The sequence below is a fragment of the Myxocyprinus asiaticus genome, chromosome 18 (assembly GCF_019703515.2).
Source record: "Myxocyprinus asiaticus isolate MX2 ecotype Aquarium Trade chromosome 18, UBuf_Myxa_2, whole genome shotgun sequence".
NCBI lineage: Eukaryota > Metazoa > Chordata > Actinopteri > Cypriniformes > Catostomidae > Myxocyprinus > Myxocyprinus asiaticus.
The window spans coordinates 8,788,229-8,800,000 of record NC_059361.1 but is presented as its reverse complement, the minus strand read 5'-3'; the positions used below and the strand labels follow the sequence as shown (position 1 = coordinate 8,800,000).

The 11,772-nt window shown below is 36.9% G+C and overlaps 1 protein-coding gene across 1 annotated transcript in view; it reads left to right on the top strand.

Annotated features, from left to right (window-relative positions):
- The window catches only part of LOC127456304 (glucose-6-phosphate isomerase-like), a 10,601-nt gene extending 101 nt beyond the window's left edge, over positions 1 to 10,500 (top strand). The window contains exons 1-18 of the mRNA XM_051724726.1: positions 1 to 88; positions 631 to 721; positions 2,762 to 2,830; positions 3,095 to 3,214; positions 3,681 to 3,764; positions 4,587 to 4,733; positions 5,347 to 5,418; positions 5,517 to 5,561; positions 5,739 to 5,792; positions 6,669 to 6,729; positions 6,834 to 6,877; positions 7,079 to 7,231; positions 8,210 to 8,339; positions 8,733 to 8,809; positions 8,969 to 9,097; positions 9,781 to 9,856; positions 9,963 to 10,029; positions 10,252 to 10,500. The exon at positions 1 to 88 is cut by the window's left edge and continues 101 nt beyond it. Of these exons, the coding sequence (XP_051580686.1) occupies positions 1 to 88; positions 631 to 721; positions 2,762 to 2,830; positions 3,095 to 3,214; positions 3,681 to 3,764; positions 4,587 to 4,733; positions 5,347 to 5,418; positions 5,517 to 5,561; positions 5,739 to 5,792; positions 6,669 to 6,729; positions 6,834 to 6,877; positions 7,079 to 7,231; positions 8,210 to 8,339; positions 8,733 to 8,809; positions 8,969 to 9,097; positions 9,781 to 9,856; positions 9,963 to 10,029; positions 10,252 to 10,375 (1,631 nt within the window). The 3' untranslated portion in view covers positions 10,376 to 10,500. The remainder of the gene's footprint in view (positions 89 to 630; positions 722 to 2,761; positions 2,831 to 3,094; positions 3,215 to 3,680; positions 3,765 to 4,586; positions 4,734 to 5,346; positions 5,419 to 5,516; positions 5,562 to 5,738; positions 5,793 to 6,668; positions 6,730 to 6,833; positions 6,878 to 7,078; positions 7,232 to 8,209; positions 8,340 to 8,732; positions 8,810 to 8,968; positions 9,098 to 9,780; positions 9,857 to 9,962; positions 10,030 to 10,251) is intronic.
- Positions 10,501 to 11,772: the final 1,272 nt, after the last annotated feature.

Genomic DNA, 11,772 nt, shown 5'->3' with positions numbered 1-11,772 from the left:
ATTTGGAGAAATGGTACAAATCAAACGGGGCTAATCTCAACATGAGGCAAATGTTTGACGCTGATAAAAACAGATTCCAGAAGTTCAGGTATTTTTTATTTTATAAAGTCAGTTCTGTGTGAAGATTGTGATTATTTTAATGACAAATGTTATTTTATTTTATAATCGCAAAAAAAAAAAAAAAAAAAAAGTGTCCACAGATCGTGTTGTAGATTTGTGGGCGGGGTCGCACATATGCAGCTATTTTAGACTGTCCTGTCGATCATTATCAAATTCCGCCCTCCTGTCATTCAAAACCACATGCAGAAAACGTTGTAAATTTTGAAATGCTTTCATATGGTCCAGTAATAGTAATACAATATCTACTTTGTACATTCCAATAGTTGGTCAAAATGTTGTTTTAAAATGAGATTAGTTTAACTACTGTATCTAGATGTATTGAAAATAAACTTAATATATTATGTTATCATCTGATTTACTGTATTTCCAAGGGTAACGTTGAAAAGATGTGTACTTGTCATGTTTTCATATTTTGCTCTGTGATTCTGCCGAAAGGGCAGTTTGTATTTTCATACTATACATATTAACAAGTTTAAGTGTTGTGCATGATGCTGTATTTTTGTCTAACAGCTTAACTTTAAAGACAGATGATGGGGATATTCTACTGGATTACTCCAAAAATCTTATCAATGATGAGGTTATGAAGATGCTCGTGGAGCTGGTAAAGTTTTGAGTTGATGAATGTTTACTATTTTAACCCTTTAAGGCAATGTTTCACCAAACATTATTACATACTCAGGTCTTTAGTAACCTGGCACGCATGTCTATCAAAAATGGATCTACAAAATGTCCAGATAGCGTAAAATTTTCCAAACATTTTCAAGATGATTAGAAATTAATAGAATATATTTTCATATATTTTGATGTTTTATTTTTCATATATCAAAGAGATGATGCAACAAATATAGAACAGGATTAATTACTTCCAAACTGAAATTTCAATGAGACACAACTGGCTATCAAACACATACTGAGCTAGACATAAACTACACATATGCATTTTCTCAGGAACTTCTTAAGTCTAAATAGATGCACAACTTGCATAATTTCAGTAGTACACCCAAATGATATAATAGCCAAATCATACTGTTCATGTGTTAAACTTGCTATAGTTTACTTCCATGTTGCTTCTTCATCAAATAGTGAGGTCAAATGTAAATCAAGTCAATCACTGAGACATCAGCGCCACCTTGAGTAAGTAATAGCATGTATATTATGTATTTGTACATGCTTATGGAATACTGATAATTCACCATTGTCACACAGAAAATCAATGTGATATAATATTAGTCTTCTGTATTAATATTGTAGTCCTTTGTCTTGTAATAAACATAGACCCGAGTTATGCATTAGAGGGTTAACTGATGGGTTTTTTGGTTACCCTCACAAAAACTAATGTGGTCCAGTCAAGTCAAGTCATTTTTATTTGTACAGCGCTTTTCACAACACACATCGTTTCATCGTTGTTGCATTAACAGAAAATGAAATTGTAATATCTATAAAGCCTTAGAGTGGCCATTGTGTAGTTTGATTAAATATGATTGCAAATTGTGTATAAAAATGGCTGAATCTGGCCGGCTCTGGTAATCTCAGGATGTGAATCCCCGAGACATGGAAACAAATAGAATAATATTAGCGTAGATGCCATTCAATTTTATGCAGAGTTATAGATCATGATCACTGTTTCTGGTTCCGGCAGACCTAACTAAAGTAGCCTAATTGTGAGTTGATGGATAAATTAGGTGTATGCCTGGCTAAATAGATGAGTCTTTAGTCTAGACTTAAACTGAGTGAGTGTGTCTGCATCCCGAACAGTGTTAGGGAGACTATTCCATAGTTTAGGAGCGAATTAGGAAAAGGATCTACCTCCTTTTGTGGATTTTGATATTCTAGGAACTATTAACAGATCAGAATTTTGAGATCGTAATGAACGTGATGAATATAGCATGGTAGAAGGTCACTTAAATACTGTGGAGCTAGACCATTCAAAGCTTTGTTTGTAGTTAACAGAATTTTTAAATTAATACGAAATTAACAGGTAGCCAATGTAACAACGATAAAATTGGGCTAATATGATCATATTTCTTGGTGATATCATGTGGTGTCCATGGTACAGTGACAAAATGATAATAATGTGGTGCTTTGATACTACTAGGTACCATGGTATTTACATGGTTCCAGACGTACTTGAAAGAATACTGTGGTATTACCATGGCATATGAATCAGAATCAGTTTTATTGGTAAAGTGTTCTCGCACACACACACACACACACAGGGAACTTGACTTGGAAGCTTGCAGAACTCATACAAGACATATAATTACAGAATAGCATATTTACAGAATAATGCCAACAAAGAATATATGGCAAATACATAAACATAAAGTTGGTACAGGTGACTATGTTATGTAGGTAAGGTATGGATCTGTACAGGTAGTACACATATGGATTTGTACAAGTAGCATGGATAAATTATAATTTACATATTACACATACAGTCTGTATTGCACTTAGTGGAGATATTACACCATAACTGAGAAGTGTTAACTGTTCAAACTGAAACTTTATGTCCAAAAAACATAGTATTATCATGTTTATCATTATCATGTTTAACATTATCATCTATTTGTTAGTGCATATTTATGGTGCCTTGTAAATATAACAGTATTTTTTCTAACTTTCTGGTTTCTCTATCTCCCAGGCCAAGTCTCGTGGCGTGGAGGCCGCCAGAGACAGGATGTTTTCAGGAGAAAAGATTAATTTCACTGAGGTATTTAATATGTCTGTGTGTCTGGGATAAATGAGCCATGTGCCCAAATACATGTCCCATTTCCATATTTTATGGTACAGACAAGCTGAGCACTGTTTGGACATGCTCAAACACGAATGATGGAAACTCTGGCCAAATGGCACTTAGTATTGCAAATGCTGTAAAACTGACGTCTGTATTCTGTCAGTTTGCTAGTGTAAAATGCATTTGTAATCGTGCTTGAGATGAAATACAATCTATACGCACACACTGCCATGTCTCCAGGGTCGTGCAGTTCTCCACGTAGCCCTGAGGAACCGTTCAAACACACCCATAAATGTGGACGGTAAAGACGTGATGCCAGAGGTCAACAAGGTTCTAGAGAAGATGAAGGACTTCTGTCATGTGAGTGACACATGTGACCAGTGACTAATCAATGTCATACAACATACTAGAGTTCTTAAAAGTGTAGTGTGTAATTTCTGCGCCACTGGGATCACCAAACGTAATTGCAAAAATAATGATCGGTCTGACAAACAGATAGTCCCGCCCCAAAACACATCCCTTTGGTTGAGAAAATGTTGCTGTGTCAGGCTGGACGGGATGATCAGACAAACAGCAATGTTTCAAAAACGCCACAAAGCCACAGTGTTAACATGTTTCTTGCAGGAACCAAGCTACAAATTGTTCATTTACTGTTGTCTTGGCATATTAAACTGAGAAACGAGAAAGTATTTTAACACCCAAACAATGTTAAACTTCACCTTTAATATCTGGAACGAGAAAATGCAGGTAAAATCTGATCAAATGTGGCCTTTAAAAGCCTTTTAAACCGGTACCAGGATTAGCTATTTCTTTTTTTCTACCGCAGAAAGTGCGCAGTGGCGAGTGGAAGGGGTACACAGGAAAATCCATCACTGATGTGGTCAACGTTGGCATCGGGGGATCTGATCTAGTTAGTGAAATCCTTACAATCTGTTCAAATTAACAATTCAGTATTATTTGTACTGCACTTTTACAATACATACAGTTCCAAAACAGTTTAGTAGAAAATAATGCCTTAAAGGGATAGTTCACCCAAAAATGAAAATTCACTCATCATTTACTAAACCTCATGCCATTCCACATGTGTATACATTCCTGTCTATTACAGAACACAGACGAAGATTTTTAGAAGAATATTTCAGCTTTGTTGGTCCATATAATGCAAGTGAATGGTGACCAGTGGTTTAATCCATGGCTTCTGAAGCCACCCAATCAGTTTTGGGTGAGACTAAAATATAACAGAATTTTCCCTATAAATCTTGATATTAGCAGTCTCTTTGGTGATCATGATTTCAAGCTCGATTACACTTTCTAGCGCCATCTAGCATACTGCGCATGCATCAAGCACTTGGAAGTGTAATCGAGCTTGAAATCTTGATTGTGACTAGAGACTGCAATTTAATGGCAAGTGGTGGCTCAGCGGTTAAGGCTTTGGGTTACTGATCAGAAGGTCGGAGGTTCAAGCCCCAGCACCGCCAAGATGCCACTGTTGGGCCCTTGAGCAAGGGCCCAACACCCTATAGAAATATTCTTCTAAAAATCTTCATTTGTGTTCTGCAGAAGAAAGAAAGTCATACACATCTGGGATGGCATGAGGGTATGTAACGGATGAGAGAACTTTCAGTTTTGGGTGAACAATTCCTTTAATATACCCAGTGATCGAGGCAAAGAAAAATATCACTATAAAATATCACATTATTACCCTCTTTTTCTCCTACTTTTGGTTTATTAGGGTCCGTTAATGGTGACAGAAGCCCTGAAGCCGTACTCAAAAGGTGGACCCCGGGTGTGGTTTGTGTCCAACATCGATGGAACGCACATTGCTAAGACACTGGCTGAACTCAATGCAGAGACGACTCTTTTCATTATCGCATCAAAGGTATAAACAGCATTAAACATGAACATATTATTGAACATTAGGAGGGACATATCAAAAGAGCCACACACTTTACTAGCAACCCATAAGGATAAAACTGAGGTTAGTGAGACACTTACAATGGAAGTGAATGGGGCCAATTTTTGAGGGTTTAAAAGGCAGAAATGTGAAGATTTTAATTTGATAAAAGCACTTACATTAATTCTTCTGTTAAAAGTCTGTTATTATTTTAGCAGTTGTTTAAAACGTTTTTACAGTCGTTTTAGTGTTTTAGTGTTTATGGCGTTACATCGTCATGGTAACGAAGTTGTAAAATTAGATATAACTTTACACAGAAAAGGTTAGTAAGCGATTTTACCACATTAAAATCATGTTAACATGCATATTTATACTTCTGTAACAGTGAGTATTTTAACGTTTTCAGACTGGCCCCATTCACTTCCATTGTAAGCGTCTTACTGTAACCCAGATTTTTGCCTTTTTTAAAGGAAAGGAGTGACGAGTCAAAATTCATTTTTGTGGTAATCAACATTATGCCACAAATGCTGTCGATTGAACTTAACTTGTATTGAACTCGGAATATTCCTTTAATTATTTTCTTATAACCGTCCTTCAGACGTACACAACTCAGGAAACGATCACTAATGCTGAATCTGCAAAGGAGTGGTTCCTTCAAGCAGCAAAAGACGTGAGTCAAGTTTCTTTCAGTGACTTTAAATGAGACGACTCAATTTTCAGTACGTGATCCACAAAAATATAAATTGTTTATATTTATTCTTTTCACAGAAATCTGCAGTTGCCAAACATTTTGTGGCCCTCTCTACCAATGCAGTAAGTTAATTATCACTCACAGGTTGTCACACCTACTCGTTATTTATTATTATTATTTTTCACATCTTTGAATAATAGTCATGAAAACTATTAAACAACTGGAAGTATGGAAATTATGTAGTCACCAAAAATCCAACTTTAAACTGTATCTCTGTTTCCTCTGGTTCTGTGTTTCAGCCTAAAGTGACAGACTTTGGCATCGATCCGGTGAACATGTTTGAATTTTGGGATGTAAGTGCTGGTCTGTTGAGGGCTCTGAATGTGTCTGGATAAAGAAGGCTCGGGCATGAGCTATTTTTGGTGTAGTGGTTTGACCTGTGAAGTAGGTGTCTGGCCAGCTGTCGGGTAACCAGAGTCTCTCAACTGACTCGAGGCCGATCACTGGAGGGTTTTTAATGATCATGACCTTATCTTATACAGAGGTCACACAGAGGCTAGTTCACTCGAAAGGCCGACGGGCTACTTTTAGTCACATTGTGGATATTTAAAGGGCAAAGTTCTTTCAGATGTCCTTTATTATAGACTCTAAAAGCTGTTCGGCATGATATATACTGTATACAGTGGCCCCAAAAAGTATTTGTACTCTTATAGGGACAGTTCACACAAAAATTTTAATTTACTCACCCTCATGCCATCCCAGATGTGTATGACTTTCTTTCTTCTGCTGAACACAAACAAAGATTTTTAGAAAAATATTTCAGCTCTGTAGGTCCTACGGTGCAAGACAGCAGGGTCCAAAACTTTGAAGCTAAAAAAAGCACATAAAGGCAGCATAAAAGTGATTAATAAGACTCCAGTGGTTAAATCTGTCTTTAGAAGCAGTATGATAGGTGTGGGTGAGACAAAAATAAATATTTAAGTCCTTTTCTTTTACTATAAATTCTCCTCCCTGCCCAGTAGGTGGCAATATGCATGAAGAATGTGAATCGCCAAATGCAAAAGAAGAAGAATGTGAAAGTGGATATTTACATTAAAAATGGACTTAAAATGTAGCTGTTTCAAAGCAAGTGGCATCTGCAAACAAATAGTACCAAAGCTTTTCTCAGATCTAACTTTACTCTTCTAACCATTTTTGCGAAGAGTTAAAATGAGCTCTTTGTTTTTCAGTGGGTCGGTGGACGATATTCCTTGTGGTCTGCAATTGGCTTGTCCATCGCACTTCATATTGGTGAGTTCTGCTGTCATGTGACTAACATTTTCAGGCTCTTCTCATGAAGTCAGCCAGTGAGTGTCATATATTCCCAAGGGTCTCTTTAATCTCTTTTGTCTCAGGATACGAGAACTTTGAGAAACTGCTGGCCGGAGCTCATTGGATGGTGAGTTTTAAATGTACATTAGCAGCATTAAAATGACTCCAAACAATATATTTTTCTTAACACACATTACATGGTGCCTTAACTCATTTGCTTACAGCAGTTTGGTGCTGTAGTGAAAGCCGTTGCCATTTGGATCCACATATTTACTGTACATTAACTTAACATATACATTCTGAAATGCATCTGTCTCGTCTCTTACAGGACACTCATTTCCGTACGGCCCCTTTGGATCAGAACGCACCAATGCTGCTCGCCCTACTGGGCGTCTGGTACATTAATTTCTTTCAGGCTGAGACGCATTGCCTGCTACCCTATGATCAGTACATGCACCGCTTTGCAGCGTACTTCCAACAGGTCTGTCTCTAATACTCACATGTTGGTTTACAGAATATCACATACTCATTTACAGTACCTGTCAAAGACTGGACACCCCTACTCATTCTTTATTATTCATATTTTCCACATTATAGAATTATAAAGTCATCAAAACTGTTAAATGACACAAACACAAACATTTACTCACCCTCATGCCATCCCAGATGTGTATGAATTTCTTCTGCTGAACACAAATGAAGATTTTTAAAAGAATATTTCAGCTCTTTAGGTCCATACAATGCAAGTGAATGGGGACCAAAACCTTAAAGGTCCAAAAAGCACATAGAGGCAGCATAAAAGTAATCCATATGACTCCAGTGGTTAAATCTATATCTTCTGAAACGATCCAATCGGTTTTGGTTGAGAACAGAACAAAAAATGTTCCTCCCTTTTCACTGTACATCTTGACAGCGGTCTCCTTGGTGATGATGATTTCAAGCCCGATTACACTTCCTAGCACCATCTAGCGCTCTGCGCATGCGTCAAGGATACTAAGAAGTGTAATCGAGCTTGAAATCATGATTGTGCCTATAGACAGCAATGGCAAGATGTACGAAAAAGCATATTGGATCACTTCAGAAGATATGGATTAAAACTCTGCAGTCTTATGGACAACTTTTATGCTGCCTTTATGTGCTTTCTGGAGCTTCAAAAGTTTGGACCCCATTCATTTGCATTGTATGGACCTACAGAGCTGAAATATTCTTCTAAAAATCTTCGTTTGAGTTCAGCAGAAGAAAGTCATACACATCTGGGATGGCATTAGGGTAAGTAAATGTTGAGAGAATTTTCATTTTTTGGTGAACTATCCCTTTAACGATTGGAAACTCATATGAGCAAATGCAGTATTTTTTTTAAGAAACCTTGTTAGAAAGTTTAACACTTTTTTTATGGGCTTTTGGGTGTGTTATGTCGCATATTTGCATAAAAATTAATCTAATGTGATGGTGTTTACAGGGTGACATGGAGTCTAATGGAAAGTACATCACAGTTAATGGTGGGCGAGTGAACTATCACACCGGGCCAGTCGTATGGGGAGAACCAGGAACTAATGGACAGCACGCATTCTACCAGCTTATTCATCAAGGTTCATCCATAGACATACTGTATTAGCTACAGAATCTGACGCTCTGACTTCATACGTCTACATGTGCTTTGTATAGAGAATTACATATACTGTGAGAGGTACATACAGTACTTAACTATACTTTGGGGACAAAAAGTACAAAATCGTACAAAATTTTGCTTTGGGACATTTGGGATGTCCTCGTTTGTAAAAATGGTACATAAATTAAGTAAATAATGTTTTTTGAAAATTCTAAAAATGCAAAAAAGTTTCCTTTTAGGGTTAGGATGTGGGTTAGGGTTAAAGTTATTATAATTAGCTTTACATAAAAACAGTTGAAGTTTAAGGTATTACCAATTTAGATATCAAAGTAAACATGTGTTTGTGTGTCTAACCCTTCTGTCTCCTCCACAGGAACTCGTATGGTCCCTGCTGACTTCCTAATTCCCGCACAGAGCCAGAATCCAATCAGAAACAACCTTCACCATAAGGTACCGAGCTGGAGTCTGCACACATACACAACATAGATATAGATAGATAGATATATAGATAGATAGAATTAGAAAAAGGATACAGTATAAAAAATATATACACTATACACAGAATACTTTACAGTACTGATGAACAGTGTTTTATGTTTTATTATGTAGATTCTGATGGCTAATTTCCTGGCCCAGACGGAGGCTCTGATGAAGGGAAAGACGACAGAAGAGGCAAAGAAAGAGCTGGTATCTGGAGGACTGAGCGGAGAGAAGCTTGAGAAGATTCTACCACACAAAGTGAGAATATACAGTACAGTAAACCACTGTACCCTCACAATGACTTCTACTACCCTCTGCTGGACAAACTGAAAATAAACATTATAAAATAAGGGCTCTGTCCCAATAGTGCAGTACCCTTATTATTTCTGCAGTATGCATACTGTGCACAGTATATGAATTTTCTGTATGCACGGAATACCCGGATGACTACTTTGTCTAAAATGTACAGTATATAGGAGCACATGATACTGTTTTTACTGTGTCACATACTGTTTTTTGTTGTTGTTGTTGTTGTTGTTGTTGTTTATGCAGTAAGCAATACGCTAGCATTCTATTTTGGACATACTGTAGGCTAACACGATTTTTGTAAAGGCATGCAGACAAGTAAGATATTCACCACCAGCATACTAATCTTTTAAATGTTTATTGTTGCATGCTGTTTCACATATTATTTTTAAACAAACAGTAGGAAGTATGCAGTATACTGCAGTAAACAATACACCAATATTTCATTCCAAACACCGTTGTCTGAGGCCACGTCCACACAAAATCATTTTCATTTGAAAAAGCAGTGATTTTGCAATGTTTCCTCCTCTCATCAACACTAGAACGGCTCTCTATTACTGCATAATTTGGAAAACAATGACGTTTGAAACTGGAAAAAGTTTTCCTGATAACACTATTCGTTCTCTTCTATCCAGGTATTCCAAGGAAACAAGCCAACAAATTCAATCATTTTCAAAAAGTTGACTCCGTATACTCTGGGTGTGCTGATCGGTGAGTTAAAAGCTAGTTTTAATATATCATGTTTGGTGAAGTTGTAGAGTACTTCTGAATATGCTGTAGTACCTTAGTGAAACATGCTCATTTACTCATTTTACAGCCATGTATGAACACAAGATCTTCATTCAAGGTGTCATGTGGGAGATTAACAGTTTTGATCAGTGGGGGTAAGTCATTGGATGTATAGTATTACATAAAAAACAACAACTAAGAAATAGATGAATACAACAAACAAAAAAACAAAAAAAAGATGCAATTTGCAACTTATAGTTCTATCTAACTTATAACTAAACTCTTACGATAGCTAAAGCAGTTTTATAACCAGATGTGATTTTAGTTGTTCAAGTATTTATATCTGAAATGACTGTCTGTCCTCTCTATAAACTTAGTGTGGAACTCGGGAAACAGCTGGCAAAGAAAATCGAACCTGAGCTTCAGGATTCTGCAGAGGTCAGTTCTCACGATTCATCCACGAACGGCCTCATCAACTTCCTCAAGAAGAACTTTGCTTGAATGCAGCATGAAGACATTTGTGGTGTTCTCCAGACACTTCGCTCACTGCTGAACTACGACCCTTTGGGACACCTGCAACCTGCTGTGTGTGATCAGCTAAACTACAAATAAAAGATTAAACACTTTGTTGTCTTGGCACAGAATTTCACAAAGGCACAAAAATACATTTTGATAAGAATTACTTGGTTTGATCACTTTAATATACTGTATTTTTTTTAATTTACAATTAAACCATAATTGGAGAACCATTAACCATAAATCCCTCTTCTAATGACCTACATACTATTCACCTTATGCACCAGAGAAATAGCGCGCAGCCATCTTGAAAATTTTGTCTCGGAACTTCCGTTCTAGCGGTTCTATATAGAAATCCATGGTGTTGATGTCAAAGTGTAATTAGCTAGCGAAGTGGATTTACAGGTTATAGAGTTGTCAAATGCTATCATGAATATCTGAAAGTGTTCAGGGGATGCCATAACAACTGGAAGCAGAAGGAGGTTTTAAACAAGAGTATTTCATTCATAAATACACAAGATCCTACCTTCAAGTTGTGGACGTACTGATGTGCCTCTGTGCTCACGAAACTCCAAGAGACAACATCAAGTCATTACAAATATCTCTGTATGACACCTCTGTCCATCTTCTCATGTCATTCACCCATCGTGTTATAGTTAAGGTAAGCAGATAATAAGTTTTTGAGTGTTAAACCAGGACGTGGGAAGGGGTGCTACTATACTGTATACACACACATACACATACACATGTGAAAGTGTATGTTTTATTTTATATTCCATTTACAACCATTTTAATCACATCTAAGCCTCTAAAATATGTAGGGTGACAAATTAATTTAAAAAAGTACAATTGTAATGTTCTCTCGTGGAATTTGCATGTGTAATAATACGAGCTGTCACTGTTGGAAATTTCATGTCAACTTCACATAATTTATTAACAAGTTGAAACCTAGAAATTAAGCAGAATTACACGTATAACAATTAAACTCTTCTATCATGAAAAAGTACAGTGTGTCATAGCTGTCTGAATGTGTTCTATCAGGTCTAATTTACCTCCGCGTGTATTGGAAAAAACGAACATTCAGAGTGACAGAAAAAACACCTCAGGAGCATTTTCACGTATTAAAGGGGTGCTGTAGATTCACACCATCAACTCTTGGAGAAAAACACCTTCTGTGCTCCCACACATAATCCATTTTGATCGACTCCGTAGCTTCAAAACAAACAGGAAGTTAGATGACAAAATTCGGAAGAGCGGAGTGCTGAAAAGGGGCGGGGCTGAATAAGGTGAATAGTTTGAAATCATGGCATACGGCATACTGTTTCACACACAGTTTTTTTAAGTAGAAGCTGGTATTCAGTGTATACAGTACTTCAGTATAC